The sequence below is a fragment of the Vitis vinifera genome, chromosome 15 (genome assembly GCF_030704535.1).
Source record: "Vitis vinifera cultivar Pinot Noir 40024 chromosome 15, ASM3070453v1".
Classification (NCBI taxonomy): domain Eukaryota; kingdom Viridiplantae; phylum Streptophyta; class Magnoliopsida; order Vitales; family Vitaceae; genus Vitis; species Vitis vinifera.
In genome coordinates, this window is record NC_081819.1 from 170,672 (window position 1) to 196,712 (window position 26,041).

Here is a 26,041-nt window from a genome sequence, read left to right on the forward strand (position 1 = left end):
CAAAAGGATTTTAGGGATTTCTCCCGAAATTTTGTCGGACCGACATATCACGATATTTTCCTCCTTGATTGTAATTAAGGTATTACCACTTTATTACCGGGGTACACCACTTACATGATTTGCTGGCCAGCAAGTCAAAAAATCATGACAGAGAGCAAGCATTTACGAAAGGTATATTTTTAAAAATCACTCTTATAGTGTTGGGTGTGTCTCAATTTCATATGTCCTTGTATTAAAATTTTACCAGAATTTAATGAAAAATCTCATATGGGTTTCCTTGTCTGTGTTTCATGAAAAAAATCTTAATATAATGATTTATTTGATATTCAGACATAATATAGAGTGGGTATTGCTTAATAGAAAAACGTGTGGGCTAGATTGAGATAAAATGGAAGGATGAATCTTATAATTTATGCTTGTTATCACGTGTGTTAAAATGTTGCATTGGGTTATGCAAGGATGGTGGGTGTGTGTGGGACAGTGGGTGTGATGAAAAGCAAATGGGACACGGTCAGATTTTGGGGTGTGGAGGATTGAGCTAAATGACATATGTGTGTCTCCCCTTGATAGAATCCGAGATCTTTTGAGGCAAGCAGGGAAGGAGTAGTGGCTGTAAGGCATCCATGTGGCAATGGAGCAGTGTGAGAGGTTCCTTATCCAGCTACTCATGCCAGGTGCGCACTCCTTGTTGGACAATGGGATCCTAATCTAATCTCCAACACTCGGAACACCCTCTCATCATCCACCACCACAAGTACTAGTGGCCACTGACTTCTCTTAAGCCCTGTGTTTTGTGTTCTATCCAGGGCTATTTGGTCTTATTCTTCTTCTTCTTCTTCATCGTCCAAACTCAAAACTCAATCAGAAACAACAAGAAATGGCTGCTCAGGCCTTGGTTTCATCTTCTCTTACTTCCTCAGTGGAGACTGCCAGACAGATACTTGGGTCAAGGCCTCTGCAATCTCCATCAAGGAAGTCTTCTTCCTTTGTGGTCAGGGCAGCTTCTACTCCACCAGTCAAGGTAACTGACTATCTGACTAACTGACTCACTACTCTTAAATCCCGAATTCCAATTTACTCAACAAACTCTCTAAACTCTGGGTTGGGTTGTGTTGGTGGCGCTCATTTTCAGCAAGGAGCTGACAGGCCCCTCTGGTTTGCATCCAAGCAGAGCCTTACTTACTTGGATGGCAGGTATACATTTTTCCATATAACTGATGGTATACAAAACAAAACTACTTTTACTGATTGGGTGGTTTTTCATGTCACAGTCTTCCAGGTGACTATGGGTTCGATCCACTGGGACTTTCAGACCCTGAAGGCACAGGAGGGTTCATCGAGCCAAGATGGTTAGCCTACGGGGAGGTCATCAACGGGCGGTATGCCATGCTGGGTGCTGTTGGTGCGATTGCGCCTGAGATACTGGGGAAGCTGGGCCTCATCCCACCGGAGACCGCCCTGCCTTGGTTCAAAACCGGGGTATTCCCCCCAGCGGGGACATACAACTACTGGGCAGACCCTTACACACTGTTTGTATTCGAGATGGCACTGATGGGATTTGCAGAGCACAGGAGATTCCAAGACTGGGCCAACCCAGGGTCAATGGGGAAGCAGTACTTCCTCGGGCTTGAAAAATACTTGGGAGGGTCTGGCGACCCAGCCTACCCAGGAGGCCCACTGTTCAACCCTCTCGGGTTTGGTAAAGATGAGAAATCCCTCAAGGATCTGAAGCTCAAAGAGGTTAAGAATGGGAGATTGGCTATGTTGGCCATATTGGGCTACTTTGCACAAGGGCCTGTGACAGGAGTCGGGCCCCTCCAAAACCTGCTGGACCATTTGGCAGACCCTGTCAACAACAATATCATAACCAGCCTCAAGTTCCACAACTAGGAGTCTCATCCTCTTGTTGATTTGCTTCACGATTCACTCTCTCTATGTCCTCTCAGCTGTCACCTCTCTCTCTCCCTCATATTTGTAATATTATTATGTGAAGACTTGGCCTTAAATTTTAATCAATCAATCAGTAACAAAATCACTGTTTAAAGACTCAAAACATACATTCATGCTACTGCATATTAACACTCACTTACCCTCTGCGCTTTAATCATATCAAAAAACTGTTGGTCAAGGGTATTTATTAATCAGTAACATGATTTCAAAGGAAACATTATCACACACCGTTCTGGGCACAGACCAGGATCTTCCATGGCTCTTAGGAAAACTATAGAATAAGTGATACTACCACAAGACTCGTAGACAAACGGCGACAATTAGCTATAATATCAGTAAGCTAAAAGGCATCAATAGCAGAATATTGGTAGGCCATATGACCCATGATACACATTCAAATTCCAAACTGCAGATGCTCATACACTCAAATCTCTTGTTTTCTCAAAGAAATTATAGTTACAAAAACCTAAATGAAATTCATACTATGTTGAGAGATGCTCAAATGCTCAAACTGCATTGATGAATATAAATAGTTTGTATTTGGTTTTCAGATCTAGTGGCCTCAACGGGATTTAAGCATTGCACTATTACTGTTTTACAAATATTCATGGAAAAACATTACACATTAAAGCAGAGGTAAAGATTTTTACTCCAAATCTGCATATAGATTTGGTAAAGAAATTAAAAACAAAAACTAAGCTTCAAGGGATATTTTTGAACCCTCAAAAGAGAACAGGCGTACGGCATTCCTGTAACTTATTTCTGCAAGCTCCTCCTTACTCATCTCAAGCAAAGATGCGACATAAAGGAGCACCTGGAATATAGGAAACAACATTAAAAATGTTCAATATAGCATACCAATAACAGCTGTAAGAATGCACGAGGCAGGACCTTATGTTGTTTTCATTATAAGATGATTTTTTTTTTCCAATTTTTTTGGGGTGGGGGGAAATGAAATTTCAGATATGGTGGTTAGAGAGACACAATACGCTTTAATATATAAACTACTAAAAGATGATTGTGTTGTATAATGCCCATACTCCAGCGTTGGCAGAAAGACCCAGATAGGAACTCAGAGGCAAGCAAAATTCAGCTGTTCATGTAAAGGAGAAGATAGCAAAATAAAGCTACGGGAAAGGACAAGCAAAGAGCTTTAATGAATGAAGATTGCAGTCAAGTGTTCCCCAAACCCATTTAGAGTACCCATAACCAAAACCCACATATTCAACTAGAACAAAACAAAACATGAACAGACAGAAAAAAAATAGAAAATAGAAAAATGTTATGGTTAGAGCCACTAACATAGCAGTATACTCTGATGCTGTTGTAACCCTCTGTAAGTTTGTAGAAGGGATTAGTGGTCATTGGAATCCTAGGTTGATTAGAAGATTTCAATACTGGGAGTTGTGAATGTTAGATTCTTTTCTGGCACATATTCAAGATGGGATGGCCACAGTAGGTTGGGAGGGTATTTTGTTCGGAAATTATGATGGTGGCTTCTTTGTCTAGCAAATCAAAATATTTCTATTCCTTAGAAAATGGTATGAGGGTCTCTTGTTCCTTTAGAAATTTCAATCTAAACTTGTCACAAGTAAAACATGAAAGCAAGGGACTCGATCAGTATTGTGTCTGCAAAAGATGAAATATTCCATGCTTTACTAAATATAGTTGAATAATTGATTCCAGAACAGGTAATAAAATAAAGTAAAATATAGAAGGAAAAAGTGAAAGAAAAAGGGTGACAACTAGAGACATACACTATGAATGTTAGCCGGATGATTAAGTGTTTCTTGTGGCAGTACTGATTTATTTCTCGCAGCAGGATTATCAGAAAGATTGCCTGAACTTGAAGCTGGGTTTATGTCCTTGGTCTGAAGCTCTTTAGAAGCATAAGAGTCTCTTTCAACCCAAAACAGAGAATCCAAATCTGATTTTGGTAGAGCATCAGGTGCATCTGACTCCAATAAAATCCTTTCCACAGGTATCTACAAAATGAATTCAAGTGCATATAATGGATTTACATTTGAAAATAGAAACATTTTACATTTTAACATTACCACATAACAATGGCATTGATGAACTAACCGTCCTTAACATTTTCTTTGCCTTCTGTTCTTTCATGGACATAAGATACCCAGAAAATGAGAAGTAAGCACCAAGTTTGGCAAATTCAGGAACCATTTCAGCGGATCCTAGGTAAGAATGAAGAATCACACCAGCAGGAAAAGGTCCAACATGTCTGAGGAAATATGTACTTATAATAAGTAAGCATGTATAACATACAATTATGCAACCACAACATAATAATAAATGAAATAACTGGGGTACACCTTTTCATGGTCACAACTTACAGTTAACAAATTACAAAAATATGGGGTGGGGTCCAGATGTAAAACCCAGAAATATACAGCTAAAAAATTCATGAGGTTGGGACCTACACATTAAGTTTGTGCTTCAAAAGGATTTTGACATGAACTACGTCGCAACTGAAAGATTATGCCAAATATTGGTGCATCAACAATTTGAAAAAGAGTTTCTAAAAAGTGGGGTGAAGGTAGTGGGCAACATTGAAAATAACAGAACATGTCAATCATGATAGTGGTGACAAAGAGGAGAATAATGGTTCTAGTTGTGGACTTAATGGCAATGGTGGTGGAACTGGTGATGAAAATGGTGATGTTAATCATCAACAGGTAACATTACGTTCATATTTCCAAAGGTACGAAGTATCCACATCAAACATGATGTGTGTGGCTATGGAACCTGAAACACCCAGAGAGATGCACTCAAACAAGACACCCAACCTGAATTCCATGTAGCATAGATTGAACGGTGGCCCAGGAGGGAGAAGAAGGATGTACATTGTTAGTGGTAGCAATAATGGTGATGGCGGCGATGGCAGCAATGGCCTTGTTATGGAGGTGGAAATTATGGCAACAGTTGCAATAGTGGAGTTCATCAGGGATGATTTTTGTTTGATTGCCATTTTAGATGTTTTACATCTAAACACTTCTTGCCTTTCAGTATGGCTGGTACATAGTTCCACAAAGAAACAAAAATCCCCTTCTTACATTTAAGATTTTCGCTCCAAAAGAAATATTTTAAATTCCCTAAATCTTTTATTATTAACTGCCAGCCACTGCATGAAGTAGTTGATTAAACATCTCACCTCTAAAAGATTTGTGCATTAACATGATATATTTACAAAAGAAGGTGAACAAATGCAATATTCATTAAGGTTCACTATAGTGTTTTTAATAAGAAAAAACACTTGTGTTGTATTAAATAAAAGAAAGATGAACATTGTAGCCTTTTTTTTGTAATGAACATTAATATTTAGTCAGGTTCATTCTAGCATTTTTACACCACACACTTATGCATTGTCCATGCAGTTTATTTTCAACTCTATTTCAGTGTTTCTCATACATTCATAGAAGATTTCTATGTTTGCTACTGTTTCCATCGTGCTTCTATATTAATATTGATATTACCCACTGATGTCAGCATATTTTCTAAACTTCTATGTTCCAGCCACAATAAAGTTCTCTGTTTCCCTTGATTGAATCGTAAAGCGCCTGTAATTATCAATTTCTGTCATGAAATCTAATTCAACTATCTTTCTAAGAATTTTCATGTTAGTACAATAACTATTAAGTGAAATACAAATAACATTTAGACCCATACTGCATTATCTGAAGAAGATCACCAAAAGCACGAACGCAATGGACAGAAACTGGTCTTTTCAACTCTTTGGCAAGTTCAAGCTGTTGCTGGAAAACTTCAACCTGGAACAGAAAATTAAACAAATAAAACTGTTTCACAAAACATCTTCAAGGAAAACATCTCTTTAGCATTCTATTATCAGAAGCAAGTAGGAGAGTAGGAGAAAGGATTGGATGCCATTTTAGTGGTGAGAACCTTTCTTTTTTGCCAAAGAAAGGCATTTTACAGGGTAATCAGAATTTCCCTCATCAGGTTGGAAAAGAATCAAATATCAGGTTTGTGAGATTTTCGATAGGGAAGGGTTGTGGTACTCTTCCTTTTTGTTAGGGAGTTAAGTATCTGCAAATTCCATTATATAACTTTTTTGCCTAGTTGAATTCCCAGTTCAATTACTGATTTTTTACAGCACATTAACAAGCAAATTTAAGCATGGTAAGTGAACCAGAGATGCTAGCAATACGTGACTTAGTTATGCTCCATTAGTGATAACAGACCCTAGCTAAGAGCACAAAACTCAGATTAAAGAGTAGCAGGTTTCATTTATAAATCATGCCCAGAAAGTAACCATCATAGCAGGAATGCATAAGAATAGTCTCTGCCACAACTTTAAAACAGAGGGAAGAAATAACCATCATAATTTAAACGATCCTGGGAGCGATACAGGGTAATGATTTTATGGGATATTCTTTTTTTTATTATTGGTTTCTTTATAGGATTGCCTTAGTTGAAGCAGATCATTAATATTTACTATTCTATTAACCACTAACCCAGCAAAGGCCCAAATATTTGGGAGAGTTTTGATTTCCAGGAAAAATTATTATATTATGATTTATTAAGCTTAGTTGTAGCCTCATTAGTAAGAGTATTTAATCCTTTAGAAATCAATATATGAATAAATGATGAAATTTTGTCTATCGTCAACTAATATTTCCAAACACCTCCTTTTGATTTATGTACGAATGAGTAATAGAATCTTGCTCAGGTCCACATTTGAGATAATCAAATTCAAGAGATCCTTTAACAGTTGCCTTTTAAGGACTCTTTCAACACACAGTCAAACGACCAAAGAAAAATATCAACTAGCAAGCAAACAAGAAATGTTGGAAAAGCTAAATGTAACAATTTTCACGCAATTGACTAGAGGTGCACCAAATGGAACTATTGTTAACACCAAATGCAGTTATGCATACTACAATAAAATTTCTCAACAATCTAGAAATCAGGGTGCATAAAATTACAAATAGATAAGACAGAATAATTTGAGCTTCAAATGCATTACACATGGAAATGTTCACATAGCTCGAAGTGGTTTCAAGTGTCAAGATCATGAAGAAAAATAACATAAAAACTCATACCACTAACAAAAGGTTGGGAAAGTTAGTGAAACCTGATTCACAAAATTGATTTCCCTTCCACGTGAGCCCTTGTCCAGACCAATCTGAAAAAATTCATATGTAAGTTTTACATTAGACTTCACTTTAATCATGCAATATGTCCATACTTATGTTATAAATGTTAGTTGTTAAGAGTGTAGCCGATTAATAAACAAGGGTCATAATTGTAATTTCTCTTTTCTCTTCATGTGTGTGCATGAGTGTGTGTGTGTGTGTGTGAGAGAGAGAGAGAGAGGGAAGCTCTATGTGTGTGTGTTTGTGTGGAATTTGTATGCTTGCTTAAAAATAATAATAATAATAATAATAAAACCAAAACCAAACAAGATCTTTTTTGAACATGGGGGTACACCTTCCTATTGTAGAAATTTTTTTGGCCCACAGATCACTGCTATGTGGTCAGGTTTTCCTTGAGAGGCTTTTATTTTGGGGTTGGAAAGCATTTGCAAGTTTTCTCCTCAATTTCCTCATCTTTCTGCTTTTTGGCACTGCTGATTAGGAACTGCTACTTTTTCTTTTTCATAGTGTGAACCTACTTATAACTTGTTTAGACTACTTAAATGTAAAAAGAATTAGTTATCATCCTTCAGGTTGAGGTTTGGTAGCCCTCATGCAGTCAAAGTGCTTGGATCTCTCTTGTTCAGTCATAAATTTGTGACTTTGGGTGAGAGTAATTCCTTTTCTGATTTGTAATTCCTGATACAAGGGGAAATATGTCTAGTAGTAGTATTCAAGCATTTTACATCCATCAATTGGAATTCAAATGTGGTCAAAATTGGTTTGGAGTGTGAGCATGTTCAGCTGACATCCGTAAAACTAAGGGTGACTGAATATTTAATATGAAGTAAATCAGAATGATTGCCTTATGGAGAGAGGGACCTTGGCTATGTTAAGAAGAAGAACAAGTAAAAGAATTAACTAAATTGATAGCGTCAAACCATCAAGGCAGAAGGATCTGCTCCTTTGTATGAGAGATGGGAGTTTGAAATAGATCCATGCGATGGATACTTTGGTACATGCAACCAGAGAAAAGCAATGCCTTTATGTTTCCAAGGACTAATAAGGAAGTACAGCATGTTATTACTGAGCTTTGTTCCTAAGCAAGAACTATTGCTTGATTGTTAGTGTGAACAAATGGATTAATTGTTATCAGTCTACTTCTCCAGCCTGTGTTTGTTAGAAGAGATTGATCTACCTTAAGTATCCATCTATCTTTGATTTATAATGAAGATATATAAATTATTGGAAGATTCTTGACTAAGAGGGTTTCCCTTAAAGAAATTTATGCATGATTTTGAATCCTAAATAAGAACAAGCCAGCAGATAAACCATTAGGAAAGGTCCCTTCTTCTAAGATTCAAGGGGCTTATGTTTATATCTAACAAAAGGGGAGAAAAGTAAGGTGGTAAGTAATTCATAGCTACTCATGGACATTGGATAAACTCATATGATGGGAACATTACAATTAACCTAATGGCTAACCACGCAAAGGGAAACAGTTGAATTTACCACCAAAGCTTCAATTCGCATTTACATCCATATCTACATGGGTGTTCCTTCTGGGGAATAATCACTCATAGCAACTCTATTCAACCACCAATTTTAAGTCCAACTCATCAGTCTGCTCCAGAGGTCATGTTGTCTATGGAAGAGAATGATTCAAACAGTAGCAAATATAGCTGCAATAGGCCCTTTCTATTAGCCATCCACACAAATGACATAATGCAGCCCTTTGCTCCTAGTCCTTCTGTCCCTTTATCCTCTACCTCAAGTCACAAGCATCCCATCACATGACAGATTTATGAAGTATCCTCTCTCTTTTCCACATTTTGTTTGTTCCAACAAGGATAAAAGTACAGTTTCTAATAGTTCTTTATCACCTATTTCTAGTAAGAGTATTTTGATCAATTTTTTATAATAAGAGATGCTAATGATTCTCCCAACTTATACCTAAAATGTGTATACTTTATGTTCCTAATTCCTCTACAACCTTGCTTTATAGTTGTAATATCATAAAGCATTGTGTCACAATGTCACTTTTTTCCTTGTCTTGTTGTGTGATCTAAGATCTGAAAACAAGAGATGAATATGAACATGAAGATCATAGAATCTAAATCTTGGATGCACCACCAAACTCTTGCACTCAGGCTAATTTTCAAAGTAGGACCACTAGTTTAAATATTGATTTATGACTAACAAAGAGGTGACATGGATGGATCAGCCAGGTAAAGATTTTGAAAGGAAAGGTTCACATTCGAATCTTTTGCATCAATCTCTCCTTTATGATAAAAGGCATACAAGTTGGGTAATTCAAAAATAATAAGAATCAGACGAGGAAGAAAAAAAAACCTCTCCAACAGTAGCAGCAGGAGTAGCATGAAAGAAATCCTTCAAAGTATTGAACCAGAAGGGAGTCCTCTCTGCAACGTACCTGCAAATACAACCATAACAGAAGCATCACATTGCCACCCTCCTCAGACTAAGTGACTCACTCTACTAATAAGTACCTACTTATTAGTAGTCTATCTGAAAATGATTACAAGAAGAATTGATTTTACCAAGGATGAAGCCCAAAGCATGGAACTACACATTGATAGGTGTCACTCATTTGTTTCACCAAATGCCAATCATTCTGCAACAACAACAACAAAACTTGTCAACTAACTATCTGTATCTGTCAGATGAAGAATTTTAATGATGATATTCAACTGATATACTACCTCAGATACTCCATTAACAGCAAAATGTCTTATGCCAGAATTAAGGGCTGTTTCAATCAGTTGTGGTGCCATGTTCAAGATTCTTGGATCTTGGAGGTGACAATGAGAATCAAAGAGCTTCATGGTGTCACACATGTTTCTTCCCTTATTAATTAAGTTCTCCACCTTTTATAGGTTACCCTGTGAAAATTTGCAACTCCATGTAGAATTCTTCTTCATATTCCAAGGATATCACCCTGTCAAGCCCATTAATTTAACTTCCTAGCATCACTGCTCCATCAAAGTCATTTTAACAACAGATAATGGTAAGAAAAGCAAGTGCCCTTCCAAAATAATACATCTAGAAAAAATCTTGGATACATTGATACCTGCCTATAAGAACCAAAATAGCTAGGTAAAAACCACATTTTGGTCCGTCAGTTTTGTGGGCAGGCCCACATCTTTCTTCAATTGAGAAATTCACATGCTCAATGCAGTTCTTATCAAAATCAGTGAAACAAAACCACATTCCTTGAATATTATTATTATTATTATTATTATTATTATTATTATTATTTTATATAGGGAAATTAAGATAAATGTATTAGAATAAGAGTCTAACAAAAAAAGAGATACAACTCATGTACACATGAAGAATACAAGAAGCACACAAGTGGTTTTATCATCAATATAAACACGTATGCACCGAAAGCAGGTTAGTGTATCGTTATTTAATCATGTCATGGAAAATTGTTAATCACTATCATGCAGGCATGATATAAGAATTATTTGAATTCATCATTTTAATTTGTATTTGATAATAATAACAACAGTGGTAATAATATTTAAAACCACACCCATAATCATAACTTAAATATTGAGCAAATAGGTTCACTAAAAATAGGCACCCTGATCACAACACATCCTCAAAAAACTAATTGTCCATCTACAGTGAGCCTGCCATGCATTGATACCATCATCCAACATCTTGGTGGCTAACAACATTTTCATAGTGAGAAAATCCAGTATACCTCCAAGGGTCATCTGTGTTTTCCATCTTCCTCTGGAGTCTCTATGACACCCAACAATGAGTGGCATCTATTACAGTAAAATGTCATCTTGTTATTCTCTTGGGAAAAATTATCAAGACTCTGACTTAGGCCAATAGGGTCTTTCTTTGTCATTTTTTATTGCATATGAAGAGAGATAGGAGCTTAATTGACCACAATTGTCACTAATTCTGAAAGTAGTCACCAATTCTCAAGCTTTAAAGAAGGTTTTTCATTCACAAAAAAAAAAAAAAAAAAAAAAAAAAAGGCCCAAGCCTTTTCATTTGATCAAAATCATATTTGCATTATCTAATGTCACTAATTCCTATTAAATAGAAAATAAATTTTATTTCTGGCACAGAACCAGACCAGCCATAAAGGCACATAAACACATGTGCATTCGAGGAATGAAGTAGTTAAACAATTCATAACAATTTCAAGGAAGTTCCTTAAGTGCCAGAAAGACAAGCATGCATTCATCCTCAGTAATAATGAGTAGTGGAGGTTAACCACTAAAATGTCAAGTTACAGAAGTTGAATAGCATAGCTATTACAGTAAATCCCAATTGCTGATTTTTCGACTAACGGTATGGAAACAGGAAATTATACATATGTGTGCGGATTCAAATAAAAATAAGGTAGAACAGAACAGAATTCTGCTGACTCTATGAAACGGTATTAATCTCCATGACAAGGCAAGACTCAAGGACTGTGAAACCCAGATAGATATGAGTACAAATTGCAGCAATACATTTTGAGAAATAGAAATCTGAACCCTGAAATCAAGAAAGTTGAAAAACGCAACTGGGTTTACCTCGGATGGAGCTTAATTTCTATGAATCATCCATGTTTTGGGTGGTGAAGAAGGGGAGGATGGTGGTTGGATCAGAAGTTGGGATTTTTTAATAGACCTGGAGACGTTTGAGCTTTAATTCCCTGCGAGTGTGGACATCACGGCTGATGACACAACACATGGAAGGTAGGGACTAGGGGGCGTGGCTCTGGCGTGTTCTGGGAATGACGCGTTGATAAATTCTGAGGATTTTGGCCAGTCGCCCACTTTTTCTCAAAGGAGAATTGCGCTTTGAGGCAAAATTGATCAAAAATACATATATCATCTCTAATTGATTTAAAGGATATAAAATAGTGATAAACTAAAATACCTATTGAACTTTAGGAAAATTGTGTTTTGGGCCTAAGTGGGCCCAAAAATTAAGATTTAGTTCATGTAAATTCCATAATTGATGGAAAAAATATAAAATATGAAAAGATCAATATACCCGTCAAATTTCCAACTCAAATGCTTTTAAATTAATGGGTTTCATACTTGTTAAATAAAAAATGTCATGTCACTAGTCTTTAAAATTTGAAATAAAGGCCAATCACCACCCCCTACCCCTTTCTCTCCCTCAACTCCAACGTCTTCCAATTTGTTCCTTCAGCAACTAAGGATTGTAAACAACTCAAAAATGGAGAAGATCTCCTAAAAAATGGCATGTCATCTGTCTTAGAAATCCGACTTTAGAATCTGCTTGCTGGGTTAATTGTCCAGAGAGAACAAATGGGTATGGTCGACGGAGAGAGACAGTGAGCTTGGGGAAGAAGATTCTCCGATGATGATGCAATTCCTCCATAATAGCTATTCTTCGGATCAAACGTATCTTGAAAGCAGAGAAGATGGTTGTCACGATTGTGAGGTTGGTCCACCACACAAAATGGAGAAAATGAAGAACTTCGATGAAGATCTAAAGCGGCTACAAGTGTGGTCATGATGATAGCAGTGACCCAACAACATCCTATGAAGATGAAAATATGTTAAATAGGGTGTATGGCCTTTTGGAGTAGATATATGGGGTAAGTATATTTTATGGAATTCCAACCTAGGTTTATGGAGGATTGAGTGTGTTTTTATTAGATTTAGGGATGAATTGTGACATTCATATTTTTGAAAATTATTCTACTACGATCCAAAGCACAACCCCATTAATTGTGTGATTGAAACTCCTTTATGTTTGAGTTGAAAATTAATAATATTATGACTAGTAGTTGGGGAAAAAAATAATACTTCAGTTTTTCCTTATTTTATGAACCAAAACATTACAAACATGATTAACCTATGTATGAGCAGATATTCAGTAGTAGTGTGGAATTTCTTCCTCGATACAAGACATTTACACTAAATGTACAAGGTAAATGTGCTAATTGTACAAGGGTGTACAAAGGTACCTATATTAAAGAATTTCAAATCCATTTAAAATCATTTCCATTTTGTAAGGATGAGGGACATTCATCAGACACATTTCTTGATCACGCACTCATCCCATTCAATTTTATTACTTCATACATATTCATTGGATGACTTCCCACACTAATGATGAATAGGAACCTATATTGGGTTTCATTTCCCTTTTTTCCCTTAGGCATCACACTGGAATATGGTTAGCCCACCCATATGCATGCGTTTAGTTGTAGCTATGTCAAATGTTTGCCACTGTACAAGGCATGTACAACAAGTGTACAAGATAAATGTGCTTATTGTACAAGGGTGTACAAGGGTACCTATGTTGAAGAATTTCAAATCCTTTTGAAAAACCGGCTTGCTCATTTCCCTTTTTCTAAGGATACATTCTTCATTTCTCTTTGTATACATTCATTGGATGAGCTACTGTAGTAATGATGAATAGGTACCTAAATTGGGTTTCATTTTCCTCCTATTCGCTCAGCCATGACATTGGAATGTGGTTAACCCACCTATATGCACTTATTCAGTTGTAGTTATGTCGAATTTCTACCACTATACAAGACATTTACACTAAGTGTACAAGGCAAATATACTAATTGTACAAGAGTGTACAAGGGTGACTATCTTAAGGGATTTGAAATGATTTTCAAAAACTTACTCATTTACTATTTCCAATCATGGGGGACATTCCTCACACACATTGCTTGACCACACACCCATTGCATGCATTTTATTTGATGTCCACCATGTTCATTCATTCTATTAGCTCCTCCACTAATCATGAATATGAACCAAAATTAGGGTCAAATTTTTCCTCATTTTTCTTGATCCATGAGAATGGAAACATTGTTTACCCACTCTTAAGCACTTTTTTAGTTGTACCTATGTGGAATTTCTACAACTGTACAAGGCATTTACACTAAGTGTACAAGGCAAATGTGCTAACTGTACAAGGGTGTACACGTCTACCTATCTTGAAGGTTTTCAAATGCTTTTGAAGAACTCACACACTCATTTCCAATGAAAAATTAACCTTTTGTCCATATAAGTTGCATAATTGAGAGAGAGGATATAAAATATCAATAAACAAATATACCCTTCAAATTTCCATACTAAATGTTTGTAAATTTTGGGTTTCATATGTGGTCAATTGAAGTTGCCATGTTAGATATCTTAAAAATGTGTATGTGGCTATGACCTAGGTCTATTGTTCAATATAATAAATTCAAAGAGAGGATTTGAGTATGGTTCATAGAGTGAAATGGTAAAGTTTAGGGAAGAAGATTGTGTGAAGATCATGCAATGTCTTGACAATTCCTTCAGGTCAAACGGATTTGAAAAGCAAGAATTCCCTTGAAGATCTAAAGCCACTGCAACACTAGTAGGGGTTTTCGGGTTAGTACAATTTGTGGAATTGGAACCCAGGTTTGTGGAGGATTGAGAGTGTTTTTATTAGTTTTAGGGATGAATTGTCACATCCATCTTTGTTAAAAAAATCTTTATGTTTAAGACCCCATTAATTGTATGATTGAAACTCCTTTATGTTTGAGTAGGACAATAATAATAGGGAAAATTGTTTGTGAATATTAAATGTTTTGCATGTAGGAAGTCAGTAGAATGGTTTTTCATGTGCATCATTCACTGATCTATTTGTATGATTATTATGTAAGACTCATGGACTAGTAGTTGTTTTTGAATAATATGATGACTAGTAGTTGGGGAACAAATTTAGACTTCAGTTTTCCCCTATTCAATTAACCAAGACATCACAAATATGGTTAACCCGTGTATGAGCAGACGTTCAGGTGTTGTTATGTCCAATTTATGGCATTGTACAAGCTATTTACACTAAGTGTATAAGTGAAATATGGTAACTGTACAAGGGTGTACAAGGGTACCGATGTTGAAGGATTTCAAATCTTTTTTAATTAAAAATTGGCTCTCTCATTTTTTTTTTCAAGATTTTTTTTTCTTTCCTTTCTCATTATCTCTGTTTTTCTTTAAAAAATTTCCCCAATTTTTCCCTCAAACCTCTCTTTTTTCCTTCTTCCTATTTTTCTTCAGGTCACCCAAATCCTCAGAGATTCTTAGGAATTTTTTCCCCACGTTTCTCTTAGTTCCCCTTCTGTAGTGTCTTTTCTTAGGATTCTTTTTTTCTCCCCCCCCCCCCCCCCCCTCTTTCTTAGTTCCCCTTCAAAAACCTCTCAGACTTTCTTTCTCAGCATCTGCACCACACCATTTTCCTCCTCCTTTAGCTCTGGAAATCCACCCCTTCAGCTTTGGAACCCCCAACACATTTAGTTCTCCTTTTCCCAAGGTGGGCAGCTGCCCCTCGTAACTTTAACATGCCTTACTCACCAAGAATCCACATGGATTCAACGTGGGTTACAATCTCTCCACAAAATGGCCCAAATCGGACCTAAAACTATTCCCCAAACCTATCTGGAGCACACGGGCTCAAACCATTCAGAAACAGGGCATCAAAAGAGCCAAAAACAGTGTCATTTACTAGTAGCCCCGACGAACCAGTCGACCGGTTGGCAACTAGTCGACCGCCTCAAAAAAACTTGACAAACCAGTCGATCAACCGGTTGAGAAAAATTCTCAAATTTTTATACAATATTCCTTGAAGAATAAGGAATCTAAAAAAAATGGTGTGCAATTCTGAGTTTGAATGAAAGAGATATGATCAAAACAAGCCCAAGTGCTCCGTATTCAAACCTGCTCCTATGAACTCCAACTGAACTGAAGTTTTGGGGAGACCTCACTTCCCTTCTTTAGCATGATGTGAACAACTAGGGAATTGGCCATGACAACACTCCAAAATGAACTACACACTCGCACTACATTGGACCGCAGATGAACCTACACAAGGCTTGAACACCGATCAAGCCTAAAAAGGGGTCATGGCGGTGCCATATGGAAAAAAAATGGGTGCATGTGACACCCTTAAGATAAATGCAAGTGTCAAAGGACAAAATTAAGGGTCTACACCTTTAAAAAAATAGAGGTTCTAAACTGTCTTTTTAACCTTTATGGATCTTCCTGTACTTGCCTTGTTCCATGAATCATACTATTCTATATAACACTAGCAACTATCGGTATCATTCCAATCATGCATGGTGTCGTCATCAGAACATTGCTCATTCGAAATGGTACCAACGAATTCATTGAGGTCTTTAAGAAACACATCTTTATTCAAGGTTTGTCACAGTGCTGAAGTTTTTACAAGTGGGGTCCAATATCAGCTTCATTATGGTTATTCGATCTAGAGAATATAAAAAACATATAGCTTCTAGTATATTCCTTTCCTTTTCCATCAATCTCATTTCTCCATTAATCTCACCCGTGTCTCCAAATCATATACTTGAGTACTTGCAGGTTGAAGATTTGTTGAGTAGCCTAGTGTAGTAGCTTCGGATTGCCTAATTTGACTTACCAGCTCCATACAGATCCTTTAAAGAAGTTAATTCTCCAATGTTCTTAGGAATTGGCCCATTGAACGTGAACCCATGAAGCCATAGTGTGGTAAGAGATAACTGTGGGGACCTTCTCCCACGTATTTGCCCACATGTGCCTCTACGCATCTTTCCACATGGTAGAACCCTAGCTGGACCACGTGTCACTCCTTTCATCACTGATCGGGCAACCTTCAAAGCACTCAAAAACATTATATCCGGACCATTTGGGCCACTGCTCAGACCACATCTTCTTGACAGCCCCAAATCCTCTCTGATATGCAAGACAATGGCTATTTGACACCGGAATGACTGATGGGACTCTTTCCATCCTTACTTCTGCATCAGTAGACTAGCACGTCCAATACCATACCTTCAACAGGATTGAAGGGACGACAAGTTGTGTCATGACACGCTGCTTGACACAATCGCTAGCCACCTTGCAGTTGCGATGATTGCCTTGTCACTACTGCATAATCATCACTACAACATTAAGTCAAGGGCCAGCTCAGCATTACTGTGCTTTTCCCCCATCGAGCCCTATAAAAACCCCATTGAAGTAGAATTCAGGGGGAGGCAACACTGTGAGTTCTCTTATCTACTCTCTCTTAAAGGGTTTTTACTCACTTAAGTGTTTGACATAAGCTTCGGAGGGTATGTCCAAATAACCCGTCCGGGCATCTTTCGTGCAGGAAAGGGGAGAGCATCAGACTCTAGTAGCTGGACACAAGTCTTCATTCTCCCAACCTAGAGAGGAACCCATCCTCAGTTGATCTGGTATCAACATTGGCGCTGTATGTGGGAACGAAATAAAGATGTCAACACCCTTAAGAAGCCAATCATCAACCATGGTAGTGAGGGCTACTTCGACTGGCGTGAAAGTATGGAGAGACGCCAGTGAAAAAGCGAGCGTCAAGTGCTAGCCTTACTCCATGAGGCAAAGAGACTCAAGGAAGAGAATGAGGTGTTGTGTATGTAGGTGTCTTCATCAGGCCCTCCTTGTAGCCGACAACCTAAAAGTCAGCGAACGAACTCCAAGCAAAATGATGAGGTATCGTATCTTGGGAACGCAAAGTTTCCCTCTGAGGAACAAGGAATGCAGCCTGAAGAAAGATCCCCATCAGCCTACCATGCGCCTCTAGATGAAAGTTCCGATTCCACTCGTGTCTCGACAAAAAGAAGACATGATAAAAGGTCGCAGTTGTTAGGTGCAATGCGTGCTAGGCTAGGGCCTCAGGTGCCTAGTATGAGCGGAAAACCACATGTAGTAATGCTCTAGGAGGCATATCGTGGTCTCTCTACTATACTAGCCATGACAAGCTGGCTCCCCCATCTGCTAACACAACAACTAGCGGGGGATCTGACCAACCAAGGTCCCCCGACTCTGTTGGCAGGCTGCTGGATGACATGCTCTTCACGCCTTTCATCCCTTACATCATCAACTACAAGCCCCCAAGAGGGTTCATGGTCCTAAAGTTCTCCACATACGATGGAACCAACGATCCATTTGACCATATCATACATTATAGGCAACTCATGACCCTTGACATAAGGAATGACGCACTATTGTGCAAGGTCTTTCCAGCTAGCCTCCACGGCCAGACTCTTTCATGGTTCCACCGCCTCTCGATGAATTCCGTGAATAATTTTCAGGATCTATCGGAGGCCTTTGTGGGATAATATTTGTGCTCAACATGGCATAAGCAAAACATCAATACCCTGAAAAACATAAAAATGCAGGAAAATGAATCACTGAGGGAATTTGTGAAGCGGTTCGGGTAGATAGTACTCCAAGTGGAATCTTACAACATGGATGTCGTCCTACAAATCTTTAAAAGGAGTATCTGCCTGAGTACACCCTTCTTTGAATCTATCGCCAAGAAGCCTCCAACAACTATGGATGATTTATTCAAGCAAGCAAACAAATACTCCATGCTTGAGGAGTATTTTATTATGACTTAATTTAATTTTTGATGATCAAATACAAGGGAATTCCAAAATAGAGGAAAACAAAGCATTTCGCAGGAAAAAAAGTCAAATGCAAAAATTTTGCACCAACCAAATCCAAATGCGAAAATTTTGCACCAGCCAAATTCAAATGCGAAAATTTTGCACCAGCCAAATTCAAATGGGAAAATTTCGCACCAGCCAAGTCCAAATGGGAAATTTTCGCAGCACCAAATTCACTTGCGAAAATTTTCGCAAGGGCTGCCAACAATTTCGCAACCCATTTTTGCCTTGCGAAATGCCAACGGTCACTTATGCGAACTTCCAACAGTCAAGAGGGAAACTAAAGGTCACTTAAAATTCCTATTTTAAGACCTCCAAAGCTTCTGTTTATTTCGCACGACCCATCCTCTGTTGCGAGAAGCTTACCGCCACCTTGCGAAGCAATTTCCTCGCCATCCCACGCCCCGCAGCCACCAAGAATAAGAAGACACCTCTGTCTCTTGCCTATTTCAGCCATGGCGCGCATCAAAGGGGGCCATACAAACCCGTCTGCATCTCGCGAGGCTCGGCCAAGTGCCTCCGCCCCTCAGGATTCATCTCAGGCTTCTCAAGCCCCGACTGTTCCATCTTTTGAGGGTGGAGTGCCCTCTAACCCTCCTCAGCGTCGATACTCAACACAGAGACCGCCAACTTCTCCACCCTCAGAGCCATCAGTACACCGAATTTCGCCAAAGAGAGCCAAGACCTCAGGCCCCAGAGAGACATCTAGGCATGTGCAGCCTGATACTCAAGGCCTAGGGGATTCTCAGCATCCTTCCGGCATTGCTCCGGAAGCCATCATCAAGAGGCCTATGGTTACTACACCGCCCATTGAGGGCAATTCAGATTGTAGAGCTAGGTCATTTCATTCTGAGCTTTACTTCGACATTGAGGCTATGTGACAGCAGCCGAACCTTAGGGATTCATTTGGACTGCTCCAAAGGTACCATCTTGAGTGCCTGATGACTCCCAAGGAGTTTTTCTACCCCATAGTGGCAATGGATTTCTATTAGTCCATGACTACTCAGGGCGCCCAAAGTCCCACAGCCATTCGTTTCAGCATAGACAGACGCTAGGGGATCTTAGAGGCTAGGCACATTGCTGAGACTCTCCATATTCCATTTCAGTCAGAGGATCCAACACATTTCAGACAGTGGTCCCCTATATCTCAGCAAGACATAGTCTGCATTCTATCGAGAGGGACCTCTGGAGATTCATACCTTCTACGTAAGGAGCTTCCATCTAGGATGCTCCTGGTAGATGTATTGTTGCGGTCCAACATTTTCCCTCTTCAGCATTCAGTGCAGAGGCGAGGACCCATCTTGGACGCGTTATTCAGGATATCTGAGGGCTTCTATTTTGGGCCACATCACCTTATTATGGCCATTCTCCTATACTTTAAGGAGAAAGTTTACAGGAAGAAGCTACAGCGAGCCGACACTATCCCATTACTATTTCCGAGGCTGCTTTGCCATATATTGGAGCATATGGGCTATCCTACTGAGCCCCATCTTGAGCGCCGCCACCATTGTCAAGAGCATTTCACTCTCGACCAATGGACACAACTGGCAGGTAAGAATCTAACGAAATCAACACCTCAAGCAGCCTCACCCAGGCCAGCATCTCCAATGCCAACACAGATAGAGCAGGCACAGCAGGACGAGCATCCCACAGAGTTTTATCCACCCATCCCTGCTACACCATCCATGCCTTAGGCCACCTCTACTGATCCTCCTGCTACATCTCCTATTCCACCAACTGCACCTCCTACATCGGAGGCCCCTATGACCATAACTGCCACGAAGTTTCGTGCCATGATACAGTTGTTCAAGACACTAACCGCTATGCACAATGTTCTATTCCGGCAGATGAGAGACATACGTGCTTAGTAGGACCAACATATTGCTATCCTTGGTTAGATTTAGCAGCATCTGAGACTACCTCAAACTGACATTCCGGGACCATCAAAGCTGATGTCCCGTCCCAGGCCACTCACGAGGCAGCCACAAAGCCATCATCTCCACCAGACCGCTCCTTGATCATTTCTTTATTTTGTATTTACTTAGTATATTAGTAAACATTATTACTTGTGTTGATATTTTATATTCTGGGATTGGATGTATTACATGATCATTTCATTGTACTTTCTCAAAGTAATATATACATATCATTTTGGTTTATACTTGGCATTTTCTTTTCTATCTCCCTTACTCATTAATCTTTTGTTTTTTTTTAATCATGTGGTTTCTCCTACACGACTCAGACTCCATGTCACTCAGGAGGTACCACTTCCTCCCTTTATTTACGTTCTTGCCACATTGAGGGCAATTTGACCTTGGTTGGGGGGAGAGTAAAGGAAGGAAGTTGTTAATAATGCTAAGTTATTTTGTTAATTTAGTACTTTTTGCTTAATTTTAAAATTTTTTCTTAATTTTAAAAGTTTTTACTCTACTTTCCATGGTTATTAAGGAAAAATTCTCAAAATGAAATGGGAGAAATTGAATTCCTACTTTTTTATTTAAATATTAGAGTTTGTATTATGCTTACTAAAGTTGATGAATTGTTGAAACTCCTATTGAATTCAACCTTATTTCTTCCACTTTAATCTTACCACACACTATACACATTAGGTTCTGATTATAAGATGAAAAACTATCTCACCTCCTGAACTTAGGAAAATGTAGACTTGGTACCTTTGACCTCATTTTAATAGTGTTGAGACATCTAATAAAAGGCCAGTGAGCTTTTGAAAAAAAAAAAAAAAAAAACAAAGTGTTATACTTGCTTTGAAACCCGAGCAAGGTCCGAGGAATATATGGTGAAAATCTTTAAAGCCCGGTGCCCTGAGCCTTTATTGGTTGGGAGTCACCGACCTCAATGCTCATTGCAAGGGTAAAAAGGTGGAGTTTAACATATTATAGGTGCTTGGGTATTCAATTCCAATCTCAAAAGTTCAGGGCAAAATCCAAGGAGTTAGTAGTCAAAAGATCCTTAAAGCTTGATGCCCTAAACCTTTATTGGTTGGGAGTCATCAATGGATCCCCGTTACATGGACACTTTAGAAAACAATACCTTAAGCATTGCATGCCTACAAGAAAAAAATTGTGAAATAAAAGAGGTGTGTTCTTAGCCTATTGGAAGTCGTCAGTTTGCTACAGTCTGAGAAAGAACTAGGTTGGGGGAGGGGGAGGGGGGGGGAGGGGGAGAGAGAGAGAGAGAGAGATTAGTTCAGAGTACTATATTCGGAAACTAATAAGCTTAAAACATAGATCTTTGTGGAAGAGTAATGATTGAGCCTAGGAGAGTGGAAATCCTCTTATTGCTTAAATTTGTATAATGCCTACTCTGTATGAATTATGATCAGGTAAGATTTTTGATATCCTCTTATTGAAGGATGAGTTTTGCTTCTTTAATGTTCCATGTGAGAGTATGCTTTACAATCATGCCACTTATGATTTTTTGGAGTGATTAACATGATTTTGTAAATTATTTTACTGTTTTTATTTTTGTTTTTCTCTCCTTCATTGCTAAGGGACTAGCAATATGTCGGTTGGGGAGAGTGATTACTACTCAAAAAGTGCTCTTTTATAGCTTCTTATAAACTCTTTTAAACACTTTTGAGTAATATTTATTACCTTTTAACTCAATTGGCACATTAAGGACCCTTACAAGTGTTGCTAATCAATTTTTGGCAAGTTTTGATGTTTTTGATAGCTTTTTTATCATTAAAACAAGCCAAGAATGAGGGAGAACTTGGTATAATCCATGACAAAGCAAGATTGAAGCTAAATTACATGAAGAATCCAAGTTTTGGAGAGCTTCAAAGCCTTTTCCAAATCAATCAAGTGTGCAAGGAAGAGAATCAGAGAAGGAATCTAACACTGAAGAATTTCGCAACCACTTGCGAAATTTTCGCAAGATAGAAGGAAATTTCGCAGCCACTTTTTACCACTTGCAAAATTTTCGCATCTCCTTTTCCTCTTGCGAAATTTTCATAGCTCCATATCTCAATTGCGAAATCTTCATGTAATCTTCAGATATTTTTGCATCGACTTCGTTAGATTTTTACCTCAAGATATTTTGTATAATTATCTATTCTCTCCTTGTAATCAGTTGAAGATCTTTTTAGATATTTAGGATATCTAATTGAGGGGTTGAAAATATCTCTCTATATATATCTTAAGATATCTCTTTGTAATATCATCTCAGAATCTCGGAAGACATTCTTGGAGATCACTTGTACATTTTTTAGTAAGAAATATACAGAGCTTTGCTCTATCTTACCTACTCACTTTGATTGTATTTTTCTTTCTAGCCAAACAACCTCTGAGGATGTTTTCTCAAATGATGAGTGGCTAGACTTTTTGTTTCTTGGACGGAAGGAAGCTAGGTAAAGGACCCGAATACAAAAGTGGAAGTTTTCCTTGTTTCAGTTTTTAATGAAGAGGAAGTTATGACTCGGTAATGGTTTTATATTTTTAGTTAACTTAAAATCCCTTATAATCGCCTGGGCCAACACTTGGTAAACTTTTCAGACTCAATCCATAGAGATCCATTAGTTATCTCTTGCGAGCCTCTGGGAGGTGGTTTAAAGGTAGGATTATTTAGAATAGCCAACACTTGGTAAGCTTTTAGACTCCCTGGAGACATCCATTAGTTATCTCCTACGAGCTTTTGAAGGGTAATCCAAGGTTAAGGATCACCTTGAATAGAAAATGTTAGGTGAGAGGTATGAGCCATTGCAAGATGCATCAGTGAGAGGGATTTAGCGTTGAAACCATTAATGGGAAGCAGCTGTAACACACCGGTTGGGAAGATAACTATAGGTTAAATCCCCAATGCGAGGAAAAGATTCGGAATCTTTCCTTTTGTATAAGGAGCCTAAACCTAGTGACCTGAAAATCCAAGAAACATTTTCTTTGTAATTAAAATCAATTACTATTTTTGGTTAGCTTAAAACCAACCTTTTTCAACCAAAGATTATGTTTTCTTCTAAAGCTAACTTGTAAAAGAAAAAGCACCAATCCAATTCTTTAAATTAATATCAGGTGTGAAATGAAAACCCATCTCTGTGGACAATCCTAGAACCACTATGCTATGCTAGCTATGCTACCCTAGTATATGGTGAATTAGGTTTATAAATTTTGTTGATAACTCCCGTCTGAGGACTAAATCAAAGGTACACCAATTGGGGATGAATCACACGTACCAGTGGAGCTAAATGATGTTGAATCTCAAAGACCATGGTGCATTATCGATGCCTTTTGCAGCTGAATCTATTAAACCAACCCGACACTAATGACCATCATTTTCTTCACCTTCTAAATCTATCTCCATTGCAGTGGTTCACATGGTTTTACAAGCACCCTAAAATTTCCAACTGTATGCAAAGTGGCTCGCATAAGGCTCTCTCAGAAGCCCCCCAAACAAGATGGTCATCCCCAATGAAATACTCAACACCCCCAAGCACGCAAAAACATAAACAGAGAAGAGAGTAAAAATAGAAACAAAGCATACAAAAACAAGAAAAAAACGGTTAAACCTAGCTCCATTTCGTAAGTGTCAATGGGCTTGATATAGGTGGAATCAAAAGGAAGCAAGAGCATGATCTTTAACAATCAAAGTAAGTGATGGATTCATATTCAAGTTATTCATGAGCAGAGATATGCACAAGTTATTCATAAACATAGCTAAAAGAGTCAGACTAGAACCAGACAAAAATGCATAAAAATCGGTCTTAGATTTTACAAATATGCACAATATCTAAAGTCCACATTCAAGCATCAAGATGAACCCAAAATTAGCAGGAAGCGGGAGAGAATATTCCAAAATAGGAAAATGTAAGATATGTTGTAATCATACTCGGGCAAGAAAAAGAACGACGAGCTACTTCTCTACTTCTCTTTTGCTACTCTCTTTCTCTTCTCGTCTTTGTTGTTCCAAACGCCCCCTTTTTCTCTCTAACTCTCTCTAGAATGGCCTTCACTGAAGCCGAAATCCCCTCTCTACCAATTCACTATCTCTATTTCACACATTTTCTTAGTTCTCACTCAAACCCTTGAATCTCAAAAAACTCCTTTACCATACTCAACTCATCTCCCCCTCTTTCTTTCCTCTCAAGCTACCAATGGCCTATAGAATATCCTTTCTATGTGTCGCCCTACCATTTGCCTACCTTCTCTCTCCCTAACCAACCCAAAAAGAGAAAAAACCACCTTTTGCATAATATTCCTCCAACTGTAGGTCTCTTATTCCCCTTTATAAAGAATACCTCTACCCTCCAGTCCAAAAGAGGGGTCTACATATATTTATTATTTTGTAAGTAAGAAACAAAAAAATATTCGCTAAGGTATTTAAAAAATATTTATTATATATTCTATAAGTTTGAAAAAAAAAATTGATGATGTCTAATTTACAAGTTAGAACAAACAAAGAATCTTAATATTTTATGAGGTGTTTAATATATATGAGAAATAATGTAAGTTTGAAATAAATAATAATATTTATTATATATTATGTAATTTTTCAAGGTATTTATTATATATTATGTAAGTTTTTAAAAAAAAAGAATAATATTTGATGAGGTATTTAAAAGTTATTTACATCAAAATGTATTTGGCAATAATAGTTTTTAACCATTTATTTCTCATGTTCAATTTGTTAGAAAAAAAATGATTGGGAAATCATTCAACTTGGCCCCATTAATAAATAGGTGAAAGAAGGTGAAAGAGTGAAAAAAAGAATGAGAAAAATGTATGGCTTTTCTATTTAATAGCCAAAGGTATTTTAGGGAATATCCTTCATTCCAATTTTTACTCTTTCTTTGGGCTTTGAGTTTAAATATGGGTAATAGGAAGACCTTGGGCTAATTATCAGGCCCAACTAGAAGGACCTATAATTAAGGAAAGATAAAAATGTGTTGAAAAATATTTTGTCCAATTTAAGTCCCTTTCTATTTTCTTTTATTTTTATTTCTCTCTCTCTCTTTTCCTTAAGACTATGTTTGGTTCCCTAAAAATTTGAGGGAAAAGTAAAGGAAAGAAAATAAGGAGGAAAAGTGAAAGGAAAGAAAAAGTGAAGAAAAATAAAAATAAATTCAAAGTTAATAAATTATTTTTATGTTTTTTTAAACTCATTTTACTTATTTTCTTCAATTATATAAAGATTAAATGATTTTAAAATATATAAATTTCTAACTAACCTTAATTATATTTAATTTTCTTTTATACTTTTCATAATAAAACCAAACAGAAAGTAATCGTTTTACTTAGTATTTTTTTTTTCTTAATACTTTCAAAGAACCAAACATAGTCTAAATTTTTTGGAAAATAAACGCAATGTAAGAAAATTAATTTTCTTATATTTAGTTTATCATCAAACATAGTCAAAAGTAATTTAAAATTTATACAATTGGTAATTATTTAATTTTATATAAAAGAAAGAAAAATAAAATAAGTTTTTAAAAAAAAATTAGTTAAGCAACGTTAAATAAATTTATTTTTTATTTTCCTTGTGTCTTCTTTTGTAAAATTCTCAGACA

At 37.4% G+C, this 26,041-nt stretch overlaps 2 protein-coding genes across 8 annotated transcripts; one reads left to right on the forward strand and one right to left on the reverse strand.

Moving 5' to 3' along the window:
* Positions 1-692: 692 nt before the first annotated feature.
* LOC100232927 (photosystem I chlorophyll a/b-binding protein 3-1, chloroplastic) lies at positions 693-2,053 on the forward strand. Its single transcript, XM_002273165.5, has 3 exons — positions 693-1,021; positions 1,133-1,194; positions 1,272-2,053. Exons 1-3 carry the CDS (start codon positions 878-880, stop codon positions 1,888-1,890), a joined length of 825 nt encoding a protein of 274 aa, XP_002273201.1. The 5' UTR covers positions 693-877; the 3' UTR covers positions 1,891-2,053.
* Positions 2,054-2,445: 392 nt separating this feature from the next.
* Positions 2,446-24,680, reverse strand: LOC100267748 (uncharacterized). Of its 7 annotated transcripts, XM_010662894.3 has the most exons (10): positions 11,627-11,980; positions 10,795-10,861; positions 9,785-10,020; positions 9,623-9,696; positions 9,414-9,495; positions 7,061-7,111; positions 5,635-5,735; positions 4,036-4,189; positions 3,708-3,935; positions 2,446-2,764 (listed from the first exon to the last, which is right to left on the reverse strand). In XM_010662894.3, the coding sequence occupies exons 3-10, from the start codon at positions 9,917-9,919 to the stop codon at positions 2,645-2,647; spliced, it is 945 nt and encodes a 314-aa protein (XP_010661196.1). In that variant the 5' UTR covers positions 9,920-10,020; positions 10,795-10,861; positions 11,627-11,980; the 3' UTR covers positions 2,446-2,644. The 7 variants fall into 7 exon arrangements, with proteins under 7 accessions (XP_010661196.1, XP_010661197.1, XP_059599278.1 ...); XM_010662895.3 differs by lacking the exons at positions 10,795-10,861; positions 11,627-11,980 and adding an exon at positions 24,364-24,680; XM_059743295.1 differs by lacking the exon at positions 10,795-10,861 and having other exon boundaries at positions 7,029-7,111; positions 11,627-11,987.
* Positions 24,681-26,041: the final 1,361 nt, after the last annotated feature.